Below are 25,960 nucleotides of genomic sequence, written 5' to 3'. Positions count from 1 at the left end.
AAAAAGAGAAGAAAAAGAGTGAAGATTTTAGATAGAGAAATCGAAGTTTTTAAAGTCTTCATTTTCAGATATAGATGTCATTAAATTCTATGAGGTATCTCCAAGTTCATGACTTTAAAAACAATCTTCAGTAAAAATATGCAAAGTTAATGATAGAGGGAAGAGGGCAAAACAAATAGAAACTAACTGTGGAGATGCTTAATAGGCTTCAAACATTGTAGCTTTCTATATGTCTATTAATGAAATTATCCTGACCATCGAATTTAGAATTTTGGAGTTAAATTGGAATTGTTTAGACCTGACTTTGAATAGATACTGTGACACAAACTATCTGTGTGATCTTGGTCAAATTATTGACCATACCAAGCTCTAGTATCTTCATCTGTAAAATCATAATATCAAGATCAATCAAATGCAGTTGTTACAAAGATTAAATGAGATAATAGATTAAATTAGATACATAATGCTGTTAATATGTTGCTTGGTTTTTAGAGAGCCACTAATACAGATAGCTACACTCATCAGTACTTCCTTTATCACTCTTCTCTTACTAATTTTTCCATCTGACTGGATCCCAAAGTCCTCCTTATTTTCATAAGTAGACTTATAATCATTCCACTATATACCCAAGAATATCCTTGACTGTCTCTTATATTCTAAATGGCCTCAACAGCATACTAAGTACTTTATATACGTTTTATCTCCTTCATTCCTGGTTAGGGGATGTAGGGTGGAGCTTCCTGAAAACTTGGAAATGAGGCTGCCATCTGAGAATTAAACAAGATAACGTCCACATATGAAGGATGTAATTATTCTTATGTAGAAATAATCAAGATAAATAGGGTTATATGAGAATAGATGTTGCCTACAATTAAAGGGTGCAACTTGGCATACTTCTTTTAAAACTGGGTGTGAATGACAAATTTGACAAATTTACAAGTACACTGTACCTAACTACTGACCCTCTTTTTATTCTTCAGAATGCAGCTAGAATTGTTCGTGCTCTTTTTGAAATTGCTCTGAGGAAACGTTGGCCTGCCATGACCTACAGGCTCCTGAATCTTAGTAAAGTCATTGACAAGAGGCTTTGGGGTTGGGCTAGCCCTTTGAGACAGTTTTCAGTGTTACCACCACACATTCTAACAAGATTAGAAGAAAAAAACCTTACTGTGGATAAGCTGAAAGACATGAGGAAAGATGAAATAGGTAAGAAGGAAGCAAAAGTGTTTTAATGTATTATTCTTTACAAATAAAAGTTTATTAGATATAAAAGAGAACTATTGTGCATTTTCACATTACTCAAGATAAATTTTGGGGCGCCTGGGTGGCGCAGTTGGTTAAGCGTCCAACTTCAGCCAGGTCACGATCTCGCGGTCCGGGAGTTTGAGCCCCGCGTCAGGCTCTGGGCTGATGGCTCAGAGCCTGGAGCCTGTTTCCGATTCTGTGTCTCCCTCTCTCTCTGCCCCTCCGCCGTTCATGCTCTGTCTCTCTCTGTCCCAAAAATAAATAAATGTTGAAAAAATTAAAAAAAAAAAAAAAGATAAATTTTTACCATTTTAAATCACGTTGGTATCAAATGTAAATAACATTTGTTCTTCTGTGTTTATATGATGTTGAAAAATTATTTCTCCATACATTTTCATGTACCTGAACATTTTATTGGACAAATGTATAATGTATTGACTAGTTAATATTTCACATTCAGAACAGAATAGACATTACACATGAAGGGAGTCAGGCTGAGGAGGAATAAGGGGGGAGGGATAAGGATAAGGTCCAAAGATGTAAAGAGAGGTTGAGGTAGTTATTTCACTTGTATAGTGAGAACACTTTCAAGATAGAATGGTAGAAGGGAAGTATCAATGAAATAGAGAGAACTTGAGAATATTAACGAAGGAAGTTGAGAGCACTCACACTGGAGTAACATGTAAATGTTGTATCAAAATAAGGAAAATCACTTTAGTTCAGATTCTGGTGAACATAGAACATTTTGATCTGTTCGTAATCTTGCTTTAAGAAATTATATTACGAAGAACCTAGATAGACAAGAAATGTTGATACTATTAAATATAATCTGTTTCCACTTAATTGCTTGAACTGAAGTAGGAAAATGTCTATAGTTAGTCACATCTGTTTGTGACCCCCCCCCCCACCGACCCTGGCATTCCCAGACATAACTATTTCAGAATCTAATCATTCATGAAAATATGTATAACTTGTTAATTATGTGCTATGTGACCATATTTTATATTTTAGCATTTTTCTGGAAATGAGTTTGGATGGGTGATTTGTGTTTTATTACCAAAACATTTCCTATCATGGTTATAATGTTGAGAAATAGACTTTGTGTAAATTAATGGCTGTTTTCACAAAATACTGAATATTTTTATACTATGTCATGAGCTAACTAGGAGAAGTGGAACTGTTTATAGTAGTTTAAACACTGTCAAGTTTCAGTAATTTTAAGAACCCTATTAATAGCTGAAGAAACCTTGATACTGGTTTTCAGAGCTATGAATTGCTAATTCAAGTTAACTATTACAAAATATTCAAACATGCCAGGTCAAGAATGTCAGCTATTCTACGTAGCAAATCATAAAACAAGCAATAAAACCACCTTCTCTGAAATCCCATTTACAAGTCAGATTATATTGCTTTTTTTCTGTCTGAACACATTTCTTCTATGTGATGTTTTCCTTACAGGTCACATGCTGCATCATGTGAATATTGGGCTCAAGGTCAAACAATGTGTTCATCAGATTCCTTCTGTTACAATGGAAGCATCCATTCAGCCCATCACACGGACTGTCCTCCGAGTGACGCTCAGCATCTGTCCTGATTTTACTTGGAATGATCAGGTAAAAGTGGAAAATATCTATATCCATGATAAACAAAATGTCTATACTGCAGGTTCAATTATACCTCCTTACATATGTCCTTAAGGCATGTAGAAAATCTCTAAAAAAAAGATACATTGAAGATTTATTTTAAACAGTATAGTAATATTTACTATCATCCTCAAGAAAAACATGGTATAATACATTAATATGTCAACCAATGAGACCTTTCCAGAACTCTTAGGTGACCTAAATATTTAGCATTGAACAACAGTTTAGTGATTCACTTTCATAGTGACTTTGCTTATTAACTCTGTCTTCTTTAATTTTCTCTCTGGTATCTTCATTTTTGCCAGTCCTACTTACTCTGTCATTTTAGTCTATTAAAAAAGTCAAGATTCTTCATGCTAAACAAGCCCTTTAATCCTGATATTTCTCCAACTATCATTCTCTTCTTTTCTTTACCATTAGACTTGTAGAAAGAGTAGTCTGTATTTCTTCCTGGTCACCAGTTTCCCTCCTGCTGAGACTACTTTCTCAGTGATTACTAAAAACTGACTGGTTGCCATAATAAATGACTTTTCTCAGATCTTTTTTACTTCTCTGAACATTCAGCACTATACTTCGTCCTTCTTGAGAATGCCCTTCCTTGGCACCCATAACATGCCTATTTCTGTTTGTATATCTTCGATTCTTCTTTCTAAATCTTAGGTGTTACTGTTTGTGTGTGTGTGTGTGTGTGTGTGTGTGTGTGTGTGTGTGTGTGTGTGTGTGTGTGTGTTTAGGAAGATCTACTCTTGATCCTCTTCTTATTCTGTCAAAATTTTTAAAGGTCTGTCTTTTCAGCAGTTACTGTACAAAGAATACAGTAGAGATTGTAGATACAAAAGAAAGTAAGTCTCAATCCTTTCTTTCAAGAAGCCAGTAGAGGAAGGCAAGGAAATCAGTAATTGTAGTGGCAATTCCTACTTTACATGGTTATTGTAAGGTTCTAATTCAGTTTCAGTAAATACCTTCTACATTACCTGACATTATTTGTACATCTTTAATATGAATTAATTTTGTCAGTGTGCTCAAAAATTACCCAACCATAGTCCTAATGCAAATCTACCACTGGTTGTAAACTGTCCTAACCAGTAATTTCTTCAGTTTCCTCATCTGTAAACATAAGTAATAATAATAATAATTAGTTTTTCATAGAATTTCTGTGAGACCTACATGATAGAAAATTATATTTAATATTTGTATAAACAAAGTTTCACGTAAAATATAAATTAGCCATATGCTCATATTTCATTTTGTATTTAATAGAGTATTTTTAAAATGCATAAAAGCTTTATTTTTTTTCACACTGTTTACTTCTATCAGTATCCATAGAAAATCTTTTACAGTTTGGTTTAATTCATTAGTATGATAGTGTACTTAATTGTTTTTATTGTAAACTCTATCAGAAGGCTGTTGACTACAAGAATAGAAAACCTAACTTGTCTCAAACTGACTTATGCAGGAAAATATATTGTCTTCCACAATAAAAGTTCCAAAGGTAGAATAGGCTCCAAAGGTGATTGAGTCTTTTATTTAATGCTATAATTTAGGGCCCATCATATTGCTGTCCTTACACTCTTGGCTACTTTCCAAATATTTTCATGCTTCCTTGTTCACACTTAACAGAGAAAGGTAAACACACCCCTACTTCATTAACCCAGAGCATGGACTAGAAGACTTTTTCTTCAGTCTAACTGGGCTGGTATTGGGCATGTGCCTATCCCTTACCACAAGCTGTTTGTTGTAAGGAGGATGCTGTAAGCTGATTGGCTTGTACTAACCAAAATCATCCTGAGAGATGTGGTCACCTTTCTCCTGAGTCACATTAGAGAAAAATGAACACTGAACAAGATTGAGCTTTGTTAGGGAAAAAAAAAAAAAAAAAGAGGGAGAGGAATGAATACACGAAATATAGTATATCTAGCTATCCAATGGAATATTATTTGTCAATTAAAAAGAATGAAGACTGATGCATGATACAACATGAATGAACCTTGAAAACATGGTAAATGAAAGAAGTGAATCACAGATGCCCACATATGATTCTATTTATATGAAATGTCCAATATAGGCAAATCTTTATAGAGAGAAAGCAGATTGGGGTTGTCAAGGTTGCAGACCAATAGGGGAAGATACGTAGTGACTGCAAATGGGTTTAAGGTACCTTTTTGGGGGTAGTTCTAAAATTAGATTATGGAAGAGTTTGTACAACTTTGTGAATATATTAAAACCATTGAACTATATACTTTAAATGAGTATACTTTGTTATGTAAATTATACATCAATAAAGCTGTTAGAGAAAAATGGCTGCTGGGTGTGCAGTCAACAATATCCCTTACTTGAGTTAAAATATACATAGTATTAGAATCTTATTTTTTTCTAGGTCCATGGGACAGTAGGAGAACCTTGGTGGATTTGGGTAGAAGATCCTACAAATGACCATATTTATCATTCAGAGTATTTTATAGTTCTAAAAAAACAGGTAAACATGGGTGTGTTGCTCTATTATTATGTTGCTATTATAGAAAGAAGAAAATATGAACTAAATAATTTCTGTTTTTACCTATTTCTCTACAATTTCATAATGCCATTAAAGCTTTATTTATTATTTTTTATGTTTCTATTTGGTTTTAAAGAAAACAGGAATTGCATGTTATTGTATTCATATATTCAATGTGATCTTAGTTTGAGAAATTGAATTGTAATTTTTATCATGGTTTAAGGCATGACTTCCAGAGGAGTGGAATATGTCAAATGGATGGGATAAGTAATGTAATAGATAAATAAAATTAAATAAATAAAAATTACTAACTTTAGGTTATTTATTAAATTAAAACTAATAACTTTAGGTGTTACAAAAACAAAATACTAAAGAGTATTGGCTCACAGAGTAAAAAGGGCATTTTATTTTTTTTTTTTCAGTATATGAAGTTTATTGTCAAATTGGTTTCCATACAACACCCATTGCTCATCCCAGAAGGTGCCCTCCTCAATACCCATCACCCACCCTCCCCTCCCTCCCACCCCCCATCAAGCCTCAGTTTGTTCTCAGTTTTTAACAGTCTCTTATGCTTTGGCTCTCTCCCACTCTAACCTCTTTTTTTTTTTTTTTTCCTTCCCCTCCCCCATGGGTTTCTGTTAAGTTTCTCAGGATCCACGTAAGAGTGAAACCATATGGTATCTGTCTTTCTCTGTATGGCTTATTTCACTTAGCATCACACTCTCCAGTTCCATCCATGTTGCTACAAAGGGCCATATTTCATTCTTTCTCATTGCCACATAGTACTCCATTGTGTATATAAACCACAATTTCTTTATCCATTCATCAGTTGATGGACATTTAGGCTCTTTCCATAATTTGGCTATTGTTGAGAGTGCTGCTATAAACATTGGGGTACAAGTGCCCCTATGCATCAGTACTCCTGTATCCCTTGGGTAAATTCCTAACAGTGCTATTGCTGGGTCATAGGGTAGGTCTATTTTTAATTTTTTGAGGAACGTCCACAGTGCTTTCCAGAGTGGCTGCACCAATTTGCATTCCCACCAACAGTGCAAGAGGGTTCCCATTTCTCCACATCCTCTCCAGCATCTATAGTCTCCTGATTTGTTCGTTTTGGCCACTCTGACTGGCGTGAGGTGATATCTGAGTGTGGTTTTGATTTGTATTTCCCTGATGAGGAGAGACTTGAGCATCTTTTCATGTGCCTGTTGGCCATCTGGATGTCTTCTTTAGAGAAGTGTCTATAAAAGGGCATTTTTAAAAAATTTTCCATAAATAACAGCAGAAAGACTCAATTTGATGCTGGCATATCTTTAACTGTGATGCTTCATCCATGATTTCTCTTTTTATTGAAGAGAAAGCAAGCTTCAGGCTGGGAACCTTGGGTAGACAGCAGTAGAATTTCACAGCAATGTTTTGTGTTCATGATTACCTTCTATTTATGCTAGTTCCTCTTATTTCACTTAATGTAGTAATAGAATTTAAAGAAAAATATTAAGTAAATAATTTGGTAAAAATTATGAAGTTGAGTAATTTAATGCATGAAGTTTGGGAAATTCTGATAATGAGTCAAACTGGTAACTTGTTAATATGTGATGATATGCATATATAAATAATAAAAATTGAGTATAAATTTTACTTTCAACAATATCAGGTATCCTCAGAAGGAAACCACCTACACATTTCTAAAGTGCCTGAAAATCTCGACTATTTAGAAATCTAAGATATTTTCTTTATCTTTAGTACCTCTTGCTGTAGATATCATTGTCTTAACCATAGACTAAGAAGGCCTTTATCATTAGCATATTCATGTTCATTTGAGATTTTATTTCACATTAGGTTATTAGTAAAGAAGCTCAACTACTGGTGTTTACAATCCCTATTTTTGAGCCTTTGCCTTCCCAATACTACATCCGAGCAGTGTCTGATAGATGGTTAGGAGCTGAGGCTGTATGCATTATCAACTTTCAACATCTGATTCTACCAGAGAGACATCCTCCTCATACAGGTAACATTGAATAGTAACTTGAATCATTGATTTTGCAGAAGTGTTGTGTTAATTAAAGTTGCAATTGTCTATACTTAAAAGTTGTCTGAATCTGAATCAGAATCCAACTTATTTGTCAATATAGTTTGAAAAGATACTTTCTAAAATAGATTGCTATATATACATTTGGTAGAGTTTTATGGTGGGCCTTAATTTTGTTTTAGTTCCAAAAACATTAAAGTAAGTCTAGTTCAATCTCATAGTTCTAATAAGCATGAGACTCACTATTTCTGTATTATTTTGCCTTTATCCCTATTTTTACATATAATCATTACAATTTCTCCATATTTTCTTCCTTTTCCATTGCAAGTGTTAATCTGTGCTCTCTGTGAAGCTTTTGAGGTATACTTTTTCTTTGCGTTTATTACTGTTTACTTAAACTTATTTCTAGTATGTTAAATGAATTAATTAAAGTGAATTATAGGTTCTTTTCCCTCCATACAGTGTGCTTCTACACCAAAAAAAACAAATACTAATATTAAGGAATTAGATAATACTATCACTACAGAATACATTCACTATACCTCAAGTCACTTTGCATCCAACAAACAAGTACCATTTTTATTAGTTCTGTTCCTCCACAGTAATATGATAAAAGGGTATATACTAATCTGCAGTATCATGTAACAGTTTTTCATTGTCAACTAACAAAAATCCATTTTAGATTTTTGCAACATGAGCAAGTATGTTTATATTGTGACTTATTAAAGGAGCAAAATTTCATGAATGTTTATATTGATACTTTCCAGTGGCCTATATTCTATTTCAAAAATATCTTTAGGGGCACCAGGGTGGCTCAGTCAGTTAAGCCTCTGACTCTTCATCTCAGCTCAGGTCTTTATCTCAGGGTCATGAGTTCAAGCCCATGTTGGGCTCTTAAAAAAATCTTTAGATTGAGCTATTAATTTATTATATTAAGTTTATTTCTTAATGAGAATTCATAATTGATAATTATTCATTTCAGGAGGCCTTTAATTTATAGAAAATTGAAGGTCAATTTTTTTTTCATATAATTCCTCTGAAGACAAACTCTTTGTTTTTTCAAAATAAAAATGTTAGTAAGAACATTAGTTAGTTAGTAAGAATTAGTTCATACTAACATATTTTTCACAATCCTTTGGGAAATGAAAGAAGGCATTAATGTGACTTTCATCTTTGCCATTTTTGTCAAATGGGTACCTTGTTCATTATCTTAACATATCTTAAAGGGAAATACTTTAGACTACAGCTTAAAACCACTTGGATATGTTGATAAAACTAAAAAAGTTTGTCAACAGAGAAATAATGAGATTGTAGTATCTACTGATATACTCACTGAAGAGGACCCTTCTGCTTTTCTTCCATCAAATATGCCTTATATGATATCTAGAATCTCAGAATACATAACGATGTTTAGTGCTTTAGTTTAAAAATACATGCTACCATCATCACTAGTAGATCTCTGACTTCAGTACTCGATTTTAACGTGCATGAACATTATATTTTAATGCTCATTTTATCACCTCTCTGTTGAGTGGCCAAGCACATATCATCCTATTTATATAATTAGTTGACTTCTAACTACATTTTAAAAAGCAGTAAATGTACCACCGTGACATCTCAGTTGATACTATAAATGCATGATGTAACCTCAGTGATTCCCGGTTCTATTTGGCTGAGTGTGTGTGTGTGTGTGTGTGTGTGTGTGTGTGTGTGCGTGCGTGCGCGCGCGCGCATGCGTGCATGCGGGTGTGTGCGTGGGTGCATGTGTGCATATGGTGCCTCACTGAACCTAAATCAGCCAAGAAAATTCTTCAACTTTCATAGAAGTCAATCATTTTAATTTATATCAACAATATATATCGACAATCGATATATACCAAAATGTTTATTTTTTAGTTCCTATTAAGAATATGTCTATGCCTTGATTAGCATTGCAAGGTAAGACTTCTTCCCTTCTTGATTTCAGTAGTACAGAAAATTTAGGAGATTATAATCTGCTAATGAAAACATGTGGTTAGCTCTCAAGTACCTATGTAATAGAGTAGAGCTGTGGAGCTAAGATAATATTTTAAAAATAGCTTTTTATTTTTAAGTGTAATTTTTGAGAAGAAAATTCTCCAGGCTTTCTGTTATGTGTTTTCTCAGTGCAGTTCTTTTGTACCCAGTCATTCTCTGATTTGAAACTCCCCCCTGAGTTTCTTCCTTTAATTATTTTTAGTTTAGTTTACATTGGCTAGAGCAATAGCTCACTCAACCATTCTGGTTTGGTCCATTTTCTAACAGATCAAAGGAAATTTCTTATTGGTAACCATTCTAGCACTGAAGTTTGCAAGTGGTTTTCCTTTTTCTACAGATAGGGGTAGATTTAGTTTTCTTCTATACCATGCATATTTTCGTTCACCTGTTATTCAAATTACTTTCCTGATTGGGAGGAGCAATATAGGTAGGTAGGTAGATGGATGGATAGATAGATAGATAGATAGATAGATAGATAGATAGATAGATATAGGTATGACATTATATTCGGTATATGGGGACTCCCCCAGAAAAGTGTCCAGTTCATCAATATTATAGATGTAGTAACAGGGAAAAAAAGATATGTAACAGTATATAAAAATTTTTGTTAAGTCTTTTTTTCCCCCTCTAAGGAATTACAGATTATTATAATTTATTCCTAAGAGACAATATTCAGTATTGTGCATTTTTTCCAGTTTTTTTAATGGCAGTACGTGTTTCATCTTTTCAGAATTACTGGATCTTCAGCCTTTACCAATCACAGCTTTGGGATGTGAAGCATATGAAGCACTATACAACTTTAGCCACTTTAACCCTGTGCAGACACAAATATTTCATACCCTGTACCACACAGACTGTAATGTCCTCCTTGGAGCACCCACTGGATCAGGAAAGACCGTTGCTGCTGAATTAGCCATTTTCAGAGTCTTCAACAAGTACCCTACTTCAAAGGTCTGTTTGAAAGAATCACATGCTTACATTAAATTAGAAAACGCAGTTCATAATCTGTAAACTAGCCAGTTCTAAATACACATCAGGACACAAGCACTCTCTCAGTGAATTTTCTGAGCAGGAGGTGGGGGTGCAGGGGACCAGATCAGTATTAGATAACTGGCCAGAAGAAAACTTATCTTAAACTTTGGAGTTCTCTAGTTAGATTTCTAATGTACATGTCAATTTCCACATGTCTTTTTCTCATTATAAGATACCTGATTCATAGCCATATTTATAAGATAAATAATGACTTTTACTCACATCCTTTTGCTATAAAAGAAATCCTAATCTGGGCACCTGGGTGGATCAGTCGGTTGAGCGTCTGACTTCGGCTCAGGTCATGATCTCACAGTTTTTGGGTTCAAGCCCTGCATCAGGCTCTGTGCTGACCACTTGCTCAGAGCCTGGAGCCTGCTTCTGACTCTGTGTCTCCTTCTCTCTCTACCCCTCCCCCACTCACACTTTGTCTCACTCTTTCTCAAAAATAAATAAATGTAAAAAAAAATTTTTTTTTAAAAGAAATCCTAATCTTTAAACAAATACAGTTTAATTATACACAGGAAATACAGAGGCAGTTTTATTCCACATTTCTGCAAATGCCATATTATTAATGTAAAGTAATGTGGCAAGTCAAGTCTTAAATTTATGCTTTCCTGAAATGTGAAGTACATACTCATAGTTTAGAGGTACATATTTTTCAGGAAAGCTAATTCATACATTGTGATTGGAATTATGTGGTGTTTTCCTCATCATTTATTATTTTAGAAATGTTTTAACTTCCTTTTTCAGTGATTTTCAATTAGCGACTTTTCTTCTCTGCTTAGCTTGAAGTTTTCCTACTTCTCAGTCTATTTTGTGGTTTTTGATCCATTATGAGACCTGTTAATACAATAGTAGAGCTCTCCTATAAATTTGAAACATTTTATAAGGGAAATATTTTTTTTTCACTGAATATTCTGTATATAGATTTGGATTATTAAAGACCAATTGTTGTTATTAAGAAAAGGTAGAATATATGACTAGCATTTTTCATAAAATCTCCATTAAAATTTAAACAACCAGGGGCGCCTGGGTGGCGCAGTTGGTTAGGCGTCCGACTTCAGCCAGGTCACGATCTCGCGGTCCGTGAGTTCGAGCCCCGCGTCGGGCTCTGGGCTGATGGCTCAGAGCCTGGAGCCTGTTTCCGATTCTGTGTCTCTCTCTCTCTCTGCCCCTCCCCCGTTCATGCTCTGTCTCTCTCTGTCCCAAAAATAAATAAACGTTGAAAAAAAAAAATTTAAAAAAAAAATAAAAAAAATAAAATAAAATTTAAACAACCAGATTATGTTTTAGAATTTCAAAAGTAGTAACTTTTTTCATGGAGGAGTTAGAATCTTGATCATAATAACAGGAAAAACTTATTTTCATCAGAATATAAAATACTTAAAACACCTTCAGTGACTTTTAAAAAATATTTAATATTTTCTATGTCAGTATTTTATGATGTCTTATATTTCTGTCTTACTTTGGATGAGGGTAATTTGAGCAAGTTAGTAACTTCCCCATTAATTTTAAATTTTCAGTAATATAAGATACATTTTTAAACACACTGTTGTATGTGGATGAATTTTACGGGGTTTACCTTTATTTGAAAATGATGTTACTATTTTCATGAGATCTTTTTACCCTCCCCTCTGTTTTCAGGCAGTGTACATTGCACCCTTAAAAGCTCTTGTACGTGAAAGAATGGATGATTGGAAAGTTAGAATAGAAGAAAAACTTGGTAAAAAGTAAGTTCTTGCTTTATCAGAAGATGTGTTTTAAGTAACCTAAAAGGATGAACAAATAAAAGATTTTCACAAAAGTGTTGAATGCTTTTACAGTGATTTTCATAGTCTTTTATTTAAGGGTATTGTAATTACTGTTAAAATGTTATCACTATTCCCATTGTTTTAGTATTGAAAAATGAAAGTCCTTTAATTATTTAATATGAATACTTGACAAAATAATTCTCTCATAATTTTTAAATTCTAAAACTAAAGAAAAATAAGTTTTATCTCTTTATTTTCCTTTCATATCATTCGCAGTAAGTCCCAGAAATCACACTGAGGGCATTTTGCTTATAAATAATCTTACCAAAAAATAGAAATTCGTTAAAGAACATGACTTTTTAAAGAATATTTTAGTATTGCACAAGTTTATTCATTGTGGTATTGTTTTTACTAGCAAGGTTGCAGGTAACCTGAGTGTCCAATAGAACATGACTAAATAAATTATAGTACATTTACACAATGCAAAATATTGTATCATTCTATTAAGAATGAACTTTTTATATACTGAAGGAGTGATCTCCAGAGATATTATAGAAAATGTTTTTAAGTAAAGTATCCTATCTTTTACTTTTTTAAAAAATGGTAAAGAATATATGTTGTTGCTTTAGAATAAGGACCAGGTGATTGGAAGATAGACATACGACAGAGACTGCTCACCACACATTCTTTGAACCACGTGAATGTATTACATATTCAAAATAATAAAATACAAAAATAAAAAATGAATAAAAATAAGCAAAAGCTTTGGGAACACTGTACTTGGGGAAACTAGTCTTACCCTTTTTTGTTTTTTTAGAATTAAGTTAGATATAAAAATTATTTAGTAATTACCTAAAATTTAAAGTTGGCCTTCAGATTTCCCTCTTTCTCACTATAAAACTGAGGTCTTCTTAGAATGAGGTAGCACATATTTGCCCCAGCATATCTTGTTTATGTCCTAGTATGTTTGGATTTACCTATAGTATCTATAGAAATTTTTAGTCTAAAAAAAGAAATGAAGCTTACACGTAATTATGTTCTTAGTGAATGCCTCTTTATGTCTTAATAAATTAACACTTTCCCTCATTAGAAAGGTGTTTATTCCAACATATGGAGAAGGAAGTATGAGTTCAGCTCTATAAAAACACATAGAGCAGAGACTTTGTAAACATAATCATAGCAAAGTTTGACACCTTTGCATATCTGCATGAAAGTTAGATTATCAGTGATTTCAATTGATATGTTCTGTTACAATTCTTAAGAAACATATTTTGGACTCAGAAAATTTCAGAAATCAAGGGGAGATAAAGTAGTATTAAGCATTATAAAATTTTATTCTGAAGGATAAATTTTTACCTTTCCAAGGGCATGTGTTTTCTGAGAAAAAGATCATTTTCTTCCTTTCCAGAGTTATTGAACTAACCGGGGATGTGACTCCTGATATGAAATCCATTGCTAAGGCTGACCTTATCGTCACTACACCAGAGAAGTGGGATGGAGTCAGTAGAAGCTGGCAAAATAGGAACTATGTGAAGCAAGTCACTATTCTCATCATAGATGAGATCCATCTGCTTGGTAGGTACCACTGTATCTGATGCCAGTTTACACATTTTGACTCTCATACTTGCAGCAGCCAGCGTCAGACTTGTTAAATGATTAACATGTATTATTCCTATTTCCTAGGGGAGGAAAGAGGCCCTGTTCTAGAAGTCATTGTATCTCGAACAAATTTCATCTCATCACACACAGAGAAGCCTGTTAGAATAGTTGGACTATCTACTGCATTAGCTAATGCCAGAGACCTTGCTGATTGGCTCAACATTCATCAGGTATATGGAAGATTGATAAATAGGCATTTAATAGTGTGGCTTAGGTGGCCATATTAATGAGACACTGTTACATACACTTAAATAGGAAAACAGAAAATGATTTCTTTCTCGTTTTTACTCTAGATGGGCTTGTTCAATTTCCGACCATCAGTACGTCCAGTTCCACTGGAAGTTCACATTCAAGGCTTCCCAGGTCAACATTACTGTCCTCGTATGGCTAGTATGAATAAGCCTACATTTCAAGGTAAGCTTCAGATCCTTGGAGTAATTTGTATGGTAGCATTAAATGCATTCGAGATAATTTGGGTTTCTTTGAAATGCCGGTACTGTTCCAACTTCCACAAATGTGTAAAACAATTTACCTCAGCTGTTAAGGAAAGAAAATGTGTGTTGAATTAACTATTGAAAATTGGAGAGATTTTGTAGATGATACTGTGTTGGTAGTAGAAAAATGTATTCTTAAAAAGTAAATCATTCTTAATCTATTAAGTTATTTTCTTATGGTAGTAGCTTGAACAAATGATAAATAGGAACTATAAGTGTAAAAAAAAAATCACATAATCTTAATTTTTTTTTTCACATAATCTTAATTTTTACCAGAAATCCTAAAACTTACAAATTTCAATACTTTTTTTTTTTTTTTTAACAGCATTCTGCTTCATTTTTTGGTTTTCCTTTTCTAACAGATTAGGCAAGCAGGAAAGATTTAAGAATAACACTCCTATTTTATTGAAACATGTTTTGTTTAGGCTGCATAAGGAATATTTATTATATCAATTAAAAATAACCTCCAAAATAAATTCTCTAGTGTGAACTGCTGTTGATTGTGAGGTGACAGTTGTGAGGTGACTTTTTCGCTGCTGTAATTAGCCTGATGACAGAAGCAAAGTATTGATTGTGAACTAGAGACCAATCTTGGCAGTTCAGATTATTTACACCTCCACAGAAGCATTGTACAAAATCACTAATGAACAATAAATCTGCCGTGAGCTGTTCAGCCACACCTGTTCTTGCAGCAGCAAAAATCCATTAAATGTTGAGGTTTAAAAAAAGAGACAGATTCATTCATGATTATGTGTACAAATGATACCAATATTGTACTAATATGTGTATTTTAAACATTGTATTTCTAATACGATTTATCAAAGCACTACCATTTATATTCTGTAATATTCTGATAAACTGTGAGTGAGAAATAAGATAGTTTATTTTTCACGGTATGTATTGTTGTGATTGCTTGTGTTTATGTAAGGAATGGCCAATTGCATACCAATGGTTGAAAGGAAGCATTTGTGTTATATAAATCAATAGTAAATAACTGAAATACTTACACTTCTCTAGATATGATATCAGTACAGAAGCTGTCCTTATAAACTGTTTATTATACCTGTAGTGTATCACTGTATTTCTTTGAGTTTAGAAATAGGATTTTATAGCTTTATTTTCTTACTCTTCGAGTATAAATATAGTGAAGTTCATGTCAACATTTTCATTATAATCCTTGTTAAGAAACAAGCCTATAGAAAGAAATTCTGCAGCTCACATTTCAAACAAGAAATTACAGAAGGTTGAATTTTTTTTATGTAAAACTGTTAAATATCTCTGTGTTAAGAGATCTTTGTACACCTAAGTGTTAATTTCATATGTGCCATCTTATCAGTATTTCGGAGCCAATGTAAAGAAGCCCTGTTTCCAGTTAGGTCAGATGATTTATGTGGCTCTTTAGGTAATTTTTTTTCTTTCAGTCAAATTACTCCTGTTTCAAACTATTCATTGTATCTTCTGTGTGTCTACTTTCCATGTGAATCTCTGTCACTCAGACAGAGATTCAGACATGGTATTCTCTTCAGCTCTCTTCTACATTCTCTTATCTTTCCATTTGAAACCTTACACATATGTTTTAGAGAAAAGTAAAACCTTCATTCGACATATCTCTGACTAGTTTATTGATATAAAATCTTTTTTTTTAATATTTTAATGCTTTTATTTATATTTGAGGGAGAGAGAGAGAGTGAGCGAGCGCATGAGTGGAGGAGGGGCAGAGAGACAGAGACAGAATCTGAAGCAGGCTCCAGGCTCTGAGCTGTCAGCACAGAGCATGATGCGGGGCTGGAACTCACGAGCAGTGAGATCATGACCTGAGCTGAAGTCGGATGCTTAACCCACTAAGCCACCCAGGTGCCCCACAAACTCTCTCTTAGTTATTCCATTCACTAGTAATGACAAAAATTAAAGGAAATTTAATTTAAAGGAGCTTTTCTTAGAGAGTTTTCATCACTAGGTAGGACCTAACTCTCTCCCCCAACCCTAGGACCAGTTAACTCTATAATATCGTTGCTTAGGTGAGCAGAAACACAACTCAGAAAACTCAACCTTAGATTTAGTATTCATATACAGCTTTTATTGAAGAGTCTCAGCTTTTGTGTTACCTTCCTCAGCAACTCAGAGTAGAACTGGGAGCTGACACAGTTCAGCTTCCCCTGTCCAGGCAATATGCCCTCGTAGGTAGGTTCAGCTACCTTTCCTTTCCTGTCATTTCTCCAATATGTTGTCAGATCCAAGTAGTACCACAGATAATGCTGAATTTCATGACTAAATTAAGAATTTATTTAAATCAATGATACTAGCTTTCCTGTATCATCCATTTCATATCCTAATGACATTCATATTTGGTTGTAAGTAGCTTGCTTACTCTTATTGTCCACATTTTCCACAACTTTTCAATAGCAATTAGAAGCCATTCTCCAGCCAAACCTGTTTTGATATTTGTCTCGTCAAGACGTCAAACTCGTCTTACTGCTTTGGAATTGATAGCTTTTCTGGCTACTGAAGAAGATCCAAAGCAGTGGTTGAATATGGATGAAAGAGAGGTAAGCAATATATTTTATTTCTACTTCTTATCCATGTCAAATTAGTTTGTATTATAATTAATGAAAATTACATATTTAATGATGTGTAGTTTTACTCTATACTAAAAGTTTAGTATAACATTACAGAAATTTGGGGAAAAATATAGGAAATGCATAATACTGCCACCTTAACACCTTTAATATTTTTATGTATTTTCTTCCATTATTTTCCTGCTAAATAAGTATTTTTATTCCATATTTACTTCCATATGTTTTCCCTTTAACATCATCAGCTATGTATATTATAATATGCATATTTGTCTTTCTATTGGAGTGTTCACTGCCCTCATGCAACTTATAATCAATTTTGCAAAATTAACTTCTTATAAAATGTGTAATATGACCATTTTCAAAAATTTAGAAAACACTAAATGTATAAAAATTAAAAACCTGTTGTTATCCTGTAGCCAAGTAGTGAAATTTGAAGCAATTAAAATTTTTTATGTCTATACAATTCTATTATGTGGCCATTCCATTGTATTTTTCCTCTATCATTAGATAATCATGCACTTTTATTATTATGGTTGGTTTTTATTTAGACTTGTTTCCTCAGTGTAGAGTTCTAACTTAAAATGCAATGGGTCAAATAATGTGTATATTTTTGTAGCTTTTCATATACACTGCTAATTATTTTCCAAAACGCACATCCCAGTTAATGTCCCCACCATTGATATGTGTATTGTCAGTAGTGTATGAGAGTAACAGTTTTACTACATCCTCATATGTTGTAATTTGTTGATATATTATAGATAAAACATTCATTATTATTTTAATGTACACCTTGATTTTTGTCTGATTGACTTTCTTTTCTCTGATTTGTTTGCTATTGGTTGTCTCTTTCTTTTTTGTGTCTTCATTCCTTTGAGGTTTTATCTTTTGCAGTACAGCATTTTCTTAAAGATTTGTATGAGAGCCTTACCAAATTAAAACATGCACTCCTGAAACTTAGTGTGATACCACTTTTTTCCGTATATATTTATGACTACATACGTAGACACACATATTAATCTTTCATCTGCTTTTATTAGTTAATTTCGCTGATTCCTTGCATGTCTTTTTGTCTTAGTAGCTTTTTACAAGTAGTTTTTGCATTTTATGTGGTACAATCAGTTAATATGGTTCTTTGTGTTTCCTTCCACTACATCTAAATGTAGATATTCCTGTTTCTCTCCATGGATTTATATATAGTGATTTTCCTTTTTTGTGCTTTCCTAGTTTTTAAAAAATATTTTTTCTAGTTGGAATTATGATGAAAAACAGATAAAATCAGTAATAAAATTGTTGCATTTTCTGCCTCTTCCCACCATATCACCCCTTTCTGATCTCATGCAGCCTGAAGAACAGTCAAAACAGTGTTTCTAACCCACCAGTGTCCAGTCTCAGCAGCTGGCATATGTTCCCCTTCTACTTCTCATGACTCATCTAGGATTAGTGGACCTGGTAGATGATACTGTATATATATATATATTATAGTCATGTATTAACTAATAATTTGAAATGCCTGCAGGTGACCTTATTCACTGATAAGTAGCAGACCCCAATATTAGCTTCATGTAAAAGGTATCACATGAATCCTTTAAGTAGAGTAACAGCTACCCTTTTATCTCTCAAGTTTCATCATTACTTCCTTAATGTTAGTTCCTTAATGTTACTTGTGTGTATATATGAAATATTTAAGATAAATAACTTAAGATAAAAATAATTTTGTCAAAAGATTTCCTGTCCTGTGTTATTCACTTAGTATGTCCAAATAGTCACCTTGTTGTGTCTAAATGGTATCTTGAACTTAGGATGCAAATGGTGAAAAGTAGATGTAGGGAATATTGATGGTTCATATGCAGCATCTGTCTGGGCTCAATCTTTTTTCTCTTGGGTCTTATTCTTAAAGTGTTCCAAATGGAGACTTTTCTTTGAAGTCAAGGTACAAAGTACATACCTATTGAACACATTTTGGGACGTTTGCTCAAAGTGTATTTGTGTGTGTGTGTGTGTGTGTGTGTGTGTGTGTGTGTGCGCATGTGTTATAAAAGGCTGTGTGTTTAGAACGTATGTGACTCATACTAACCTCAAATGTGAACCTTATGTGCTCTTCCAAACTAGAGTGCACTTACTATTTGTTTTTTATTTTAACGTGTGAGACCTAAGCAACTGGATAGCTCAGCCATTGTGTAGAAATACTTCTCTGTGTTTTGTTTTTTATCAGCACAAAAATTTATCACCAAGGTTAATTAGAAACCATAGAATTTGTTTGCATGGTTTCTGCTATTTTGTAGATTTTCACTGCTAAAATAAGACAGCTAGAAATTATACCATTCTTTGGCATTGTATCTCACCAAGCACACTACAATAATAGGACCGTCCAGGCTTTGTTTTAGTCTTTCTTCTAAAAGCCATCACCTTTAAAATCAAGATTTCAAAGAGTTTGCAACTGATTGATATGCAGATTCAATCTGATTATACCAAAAACCTATAACATAGGTGTTTCAGTTGTTGAATTCCTAATTACCTTAAAATAGGAAGACTTTTTAACACCGTAATCTTTATGAGAGTTACTTGCCATAATATCCTGGACTAGAAGCTTAGTGACAATTCCTGTCGCTGCTTATTGTACAGTTTCAGATTGGTGTTCTGTGGCAGGACCAGGTAGGTTAGGTCAGCAAAGTCAAAAAAAAAAAAAAAATCCATCTATCTTCTTCAAAGTAAATTATCAAAGTAAAGTATTGGGAAGCAGAAATACTCCTTCAAGTGTGTCATTGATGTAAAATCATACTGCAGCATAAGGAAACCCCCAAAGTAATGCTCTTTCAAAGTTCTCATCAGGAAGACTTTTCTGCGGTGATTTCAGAAGTGTGTGGGCATATGCTACCATGTCCCTTGGATTCTCAGTTTGATGACCACCACTTCCACCATTAACTTCAAATGATTGTTGGGCTTTTACATCATTCTCTCAACTTTCAAGTCCAAGACAGAAACATTGGAATACCCGAGCTTCGGCCTCAAGCATGCAGCAGGAATGAGAATATCTTCCCTTCTTTGGCCTTTATGCAGGGGGGGAGATATTCAAATGCTGGCTGTCTGTCAGTAGTCTTTTATAGTCCTTTACCTGCCCAAACTCATCAAACACCATTCTCTTCATACCTACACTTTAAAAAAATAAAAAATAAAAAATTTTCCTTCTAACAGCTAACCCAATTCTCCCTCATATAACCAAAATCCACTCATCTTTCCCCAAGGCAGACAACTGAAAATTTCCTCATGACTCTATCGGTCCTAGATTTCTTGGTTATATCCAGTCATTCTCTGGTTCTTTTACAATCTCATCTCAATATGCTCTAGCCAGCGGACTAAATTATAAAGTTACCTACAACCCATACATGCTATATTCAAAAGTGGAGGGTAGAGAGGAAAGAGAAATGAGATTGGTTAAAATAATGTAAAATATGTTAATTAAAATATATGAGATAGCAAAGGTAGAGGCCACAGCATTTATTCCTGCAACACAGGACCAAACATATTTGATTGGGGAGCCAAACAGACATTTGTGATTTATTTTTTCTACCATCCATCACCTATATACTTCTTCAACCAGCCCCTGAGCTAATTAAGCTTTTTTTTGTCCAGTGGAGTAACCAAAACCCACCTTCCTGAAACACTGGAAATTGGATTTTTATATATGCTTACTATATAAGGCTTTAAAAGTTTTTGCTTAATTTTTCAAGTGGATAGTGTAATGTGAGAAGATTTCTCTAGGGTCCATCCAAATTTTTCCCTCTCCTTATTGCTTAGCAGCAGCCCAATTTCTTTATCAGGATTGGTCACCTAAACTACACTATGACCACATTTTGATTGTTCACCCCATAGAATGAGAGATGTGGCTATTTTAGCTTCTAAGTAAATTGTTACATCCCTTGGATATTAAGCCTCCAAACTAGCCGAGCTAGAATTATAGGGAAGGGAAACAAAAATTCTCCAAGTGGTTTATTAGCTGCTGACTGCAAAAGACATTTGTTTTTTTTTTTTGTTTTTTTTTTTTTTTTTTAAATTTTTTTTTTTCAACGTTTATTTATTTTGGGGACAGAGAGAGACAGAGCATGAACGGGGGAGGGGCAGAGAGAGAGGGAGACACAGAATCGGAAACAGGCTCCAGGCTCTGAGCCATCAACCCAGAGCCCGACGCGGGGCTCGAACTCACAGAGCGCGAGATCGTGACCTGGCTGAAGTCGGACACTTAACCGACTGCGCCACCCAGGCGCCCCTGCAAAAGACATTTGTACATTGACTGCTTGGTTCCTGGAACTATATATTCTGGCAATGAGAGAAATAGTATTTAATGATTACTAGTTCAGAGCATACACCTCATTTTATAAGATAGCACTCCAACCTTGACAAAGCAGTGTCTCTCAGCTGCCATTCTGGGTCATTAATCTATAAAGCCATCTCTTTCTGGGTGATGAGGGATGCAGTAAGACCAGTGAATCCCATGGCATCCACTGTATTAATCTTTGTCTATAAAGTGAGTTCCTTCGTCAGAAACATTATCATATGAGATACTAGATGATGTGTAAAGTGTTCAGTAATCCTACTGTTGAGGCTATTGGCAGCACTCGGTAGGCTGGAACAGAATCCATTCTAGACATCATCCCAAATAGGTGCCCCTCTGTGACAGAGTTCAATATAATCTCCTTACTGCCAGATAGCTATCTGGTCCCCTGGTCAGGGTACTTTATAATGGGCCTACGGCTGTTTGCATTGGTGGCATAATGGCACAGAGCAGTGGCAGTAGCTGGGTCCACCTGTGGAGATGGAAGTCCATGTTTAGCCCATGTGTAGTTTTCATCTCTTCCACCATGGAGCCACTTAGTACATGAACCCATTGCACACAACACTGGGATCTGTGCACAAAACACCTGATATCCTTAGAAGTGGTCATTTTGCCCACTTGATTATTAATAGCATTATCTACACTTCTGTTAACTTTTTGGTAAACATCTTCATGGGATATAGGTAGTCTGTTCTGGGACCATTCTAAAATTTCTTCCATGTAAAACTTGTGCCTTTCTTGCCACCTGTCCTCCAATAGCGCTCTTGCCATGCTTCTGACCCTTTGACTAATCCAGTAGCTACAGATCAAAGCATGGATCGTAATTCACATCATCTCTTCTTTGCAGTAAATTGACAGAGAAAATACTTGACACTTAGCTGTTTTTAGGGTCATCCCCAAAAGGAGCTATATAACACCATATCACAGTACTTCAGATGGTGGCGCTATCTCATGCAAAGTCTTTTGTCATTTGTATATATATGTATTTTTTCTCCTCAGTCAGCTTGACATGAGAAATACTCCAGGAAGCTTTGGTGGGTTGAAGTTAGGGATAGCACAGAAGGAAGAGGCATACACATGGAGTGTTCATGAACTACCTTTCATGATGTTCTTCCATCTGATTCTTTTATTTCTACCAATGATGGACTGCTGCCAGGCACACCAACATGTATAGCTAGAGAGATCAGATGGCATTAGTTCATGATCAGTAACTTCAGTTTCAAGATTACCTAGTATCACATAGTTAAGCATTTTTTCTCTCCCACATCAAAAATACCCATAAGAGTATTCCTCTAACTTAAGTCAGTAGGCAGCTCTTACCAGAATTTGTAAAGTGTTCATTTATGTAACATATTTATTGAATATCCACAACTTACCAAGCACTAGGTTAGCCAACTGATCCCAATTCTCGAGGAGCTCAACTAGATAGAAATTTTTAAATATATATATGATAAACCAAATAATGTTATAAAAATTGCTATAAAATGAGAAATGAAATATGATAAGGGGAGGTGGGGCTTCTTTAAAAAGAATGGTCAGAGAAGACTTCTTTAAGGAGATAACATTTAAGCTGAGACCCAAAGCATAAGAACAAGTTAGCTACACTAAGAGAGAAGATAATAGCATTTCAGGTAAAGGGAACAGGATGTTAAAGGAAGTGAGATCAGCTCAGCTGGAACAGAATAAGCTAGGAGGAGAGTAGTATAAGTTAAGTTTCAGAGATAGGCAAAAGCCAGCTCATGTAAGACCTTAGACCCATGCGTACAGAGTTTGGATTTAGATTTTAAACAGTATGGGAAAGTAGTCATTTATTCATTCATTAAAGAAATGTCTCTTGACCTCCCTCCGTGTATTGGGTAAATTTTCTACCCTTATGGAATTAACATTCTTGTGGAGATGATAGATAGATAATAAGCAAATATGTCAAAACGTGATAATTCCTATGGAAAAATAAATAAGCAGGGTCTAAAGGGAATAGGGAGTGCTAAGGGTGGTAGTAGAATGTTTTACATTGATATAAGTAAAGAACACCTCTGTGGTGAGGGTATTTTTGAATAGAAAACTAAAGGAAGCAAGGAAATAAACCAAGCAGATATCTAAGGGAGGGGTGTTCAAGGCATTAAAATATTTTAAGCTAGGAAGATAACATACTCCAATTTTATTTTAAGATCACTTTTGCTGCTTAGTGGAAAATGGATTGAACTGGAAGTTAAGCATGGAATTAATGATGGTGGTGACCTAGTTCAGTAGGACTTGCTGATAGTGAAAATGGAGGTTGAGAAAATGAAAAGAATCAAGAATGGCTCCCCAGTTAGTAACTCTAAACAAAAAAGTTAATATTTTGGATGTTAATTTGTATTTCTAAGATTTTCAAGGCAATTAGATATAGGAAGTCTGTATAACCCACAGAGGATGTGAAATGAACATGTGAATTGGGAACGTTAGCATAGAAGCAGCCTTTACACCCAGGTAAGCACATGAGACCCTGATATAGAGTGTGCAGGACCAGAGGGCAGGCTTGGAGTGACTCACAGTAGAGCTTGGGTAGAAAATGAAGAGCTGGCAAAGGGCACTGAGAAGGTGATGCCAGTAAGGAAAGTCCCATAGCACTGTGTGTGGTTGAGAGGGTTTTGTGAAGGAAGGAGGACTTAACTACTTTAAATGTTAATGGGAGTTGAGTGAGATAAGAGCAGAGAAAGACCTATGGGATTTAGCACTCAGACATCCTGGATGAAAGTGGCAAGCAGCAACTCTGACAACTGAAAATCATCATGAATTCAGATTTGGTGGAGTTTCTACTAATGACATTTTATTTTAGTTCTTCAGATTCATTTGGCTTTTCATTCAACATAGATACTGACTTCTTCCTATAGGTAAGAAGTTAGTACCAGGCTTTGAAGATGGACTTTGAGATTGTTAAAAATCAGAGATTAAATTGAGTTTAATATAAGAGTGACCACATTTTCAACTTGAAAATCTGTTTTATTATCAAACCAAAATAGATTGAGTTTGTGATACAAAAGTCCCACCCCAAGTGCTTTCTATTTTGATCAGGCTTCAGGCCTCTTAGTGACTGACCAGTAGAGAAATTACTAGGCTAAGAATATTACGTATCAAGACAGACATTATCCACAGATTTGTTGAGCATTGGACATCTTAATTTAGTTGGTCCTCATGGAATAGTTGTGTAATTAAGAGCAGCTACAAGATATGAGGCTGTTTATATTTTGCCATAGTTGATATCATGCATGTCTTATTGAAGAAAGAGGCAAAGATCTTACGCTTAGTAATAGCTGATATGCTTATAGTGTACTTTATAGTTCATTAGAAGCTTATATTACATAGTTTAACCATGAATTCTGGAAGGGTTGTTCTTGTTATCCCAGTTTTATAGATATAAAAACTGAAACTTGGAAGAATTAAGTAATTTGCCTGATAGCATAAAATAAATGGGACTCAGAAACTCAAAATCAGGACAGCTAACTCAGAGCCTTGTTTTTTTCACTCTGCCATACAGTAACTGAAATCCTTGACAATGTACTGACTGGAGAAGATGGAAAAGTCACAGTGTCCATATGTGATTTGAGGGGATGGAAACAAACAGTAAAGTCAGTAGCTACAATATCAAACACAGGCAACCAACAAGAGCTGTGCTATTCTCAATCATGAATGCTGGTATTTTAGTTTATAAAGGAAGATACTTTTCAATATTCTTAATTTTTAGGCACAGAAGTGGAAATACACAAATACTAAAGAAGAAGAAATAGTTTGCTAATTGGGGCTCTTGTAAATATCAGTCGGTTAAGCATCCAACTCTAGATTTGGCTCAGGTCATGATCTCACAGTTCTGCATCAGGCTCCATACTGACAGCATGGAGCATACTTGGGATATTCTCTCTCTCTCTCTCTCTCTCTCTCTCTCTCTCTCTCTCTCTGCCCCACCCCACCTCATGCTCTTTCTCTCTCAAAATAAATAAATAAACTTTTTAAAAAATAGGTTAGCTAATCATCTGCATAGTTCCCCAGTTGTGTGAGTCTAGTATATGATTCATTATTTCAAATCTTACCTGTTTTTTGCCCACAGTCTAAAATGGTGAGGGCCAGCCGTAAGCCAAATGAATGATTTCATTATTTTAAGTAGTTATTTTAAGTAAATCACATTCGTGTGGTAATTAGAATGTGACATTGTGGTTGACAGCATGGACTGGAGCCAGGCCTCCTAGGTTTAATACTGACTGCCTATTACAAGCCATATGACCTTGGTGGGTATTCAACCTCTGAGCCTTTCCCCTTCATCTATAAAAGGATAATAATAATCCTATCCTTACAAGATTGTTGTTAAGGATTAAATGCATTACTTTATTTGATGTACTTAGAACAGGCCTGGAACAGAGGTAAATGTTCAATAAGTGTTAACTGTTATTGCTGTTATAGTACAGCAGCATTGAATACCTTACGTATAGACAGGTTCTTTTTGCTGAAATCTTTATGGTAAAATTTGCTATTATTTTTATAATATTTTGCTTATGTTCCTTCACAAATTTAATTCATATTAATATAGCATTTGTTCATTTAAAATTATACTGCCTTAGCAAATTAATTTTGTAAGGTCCCTTTCATCAGCTTTATCTGCATTTTAAAAGCTTTTCTCATGTGGAATTTAAGAACCAAAACAGATAAACATAGGGAAA

General features: G+C 34.5%; 1 protein-coding gene across 3 annotated transcripts in view; it reads left to right on the top strand.

Moving 5' to 3' along the window:
• ASCC3 (activating signal cointegrator 1 complex subunit 3) overlaps nucleotides 1-25,960 on the top strand; it is a 373,037-nt gene that overhangs the window by 237,801 nt on the left and 109,276 nt on the right. For all 3 annotated transcript variants that reach the window (XM_086707498.1, XM_025925165.2, XM_086707497.1), the window contains exons 21-30: nucleotides 981-1,206; nucleotides 2,704-2,858; nucleotides 5,266-5,364; nucleotides 7,222-7,390; nucleotides 10,158-10,378; nucleotides 12,104-12,189; nucleotides 13,619-13,785; nucleotides 13,894-14,039; nucleotides 14,163-14,283; nucleotides 16,767-16,909. In XM_086707498.1, the coding sequence (XP_086563624.1) occupies nucleotides 981-1,206; nucleotides 2,704-2,858; nucleotides 5,266-5,364; nucleotides 7,222-7,390; nucleotides 10,158-10,378; nucleotides 12,104-12,189; nucleotides 13,619-13,785; nucleotides 13,894-14,039; nucleotides 14,163-14,283; nucleotides 16,767-16,909 (1,533 nt within the window). The remainder of the gene's footprint in view (nucleotides 1-980; nucleotides 1,207-2,703; nucleotides 2,859-5,265; nucleotides 5,365-7,221; nucleotides 7,391-10,157; nucleotides 10,379-12,103; nucleotides 12,190-13,618; nucleotides 13,786-13,893; nucleotides 14,040-14,162; nucleotides 14,284-16,766; nucleotides 16,910-25,960) is intronic.

This window comes from Puma concolor, chromosome B2 (assembly GCF_028749965.1).
Source record: "Puma concolor isolate L17-30 chromosome B2, mPumCon1.1.hap2, whole genome shotgun sequence".
NCBI lineage: Eukaryota > Metazoa > Chordata > Mammalia > Carnivora > Felidae > Puma > Puma concolor.
This window is presented reverse-complemented; position numbering and strand designations above follow the sequence as displayed.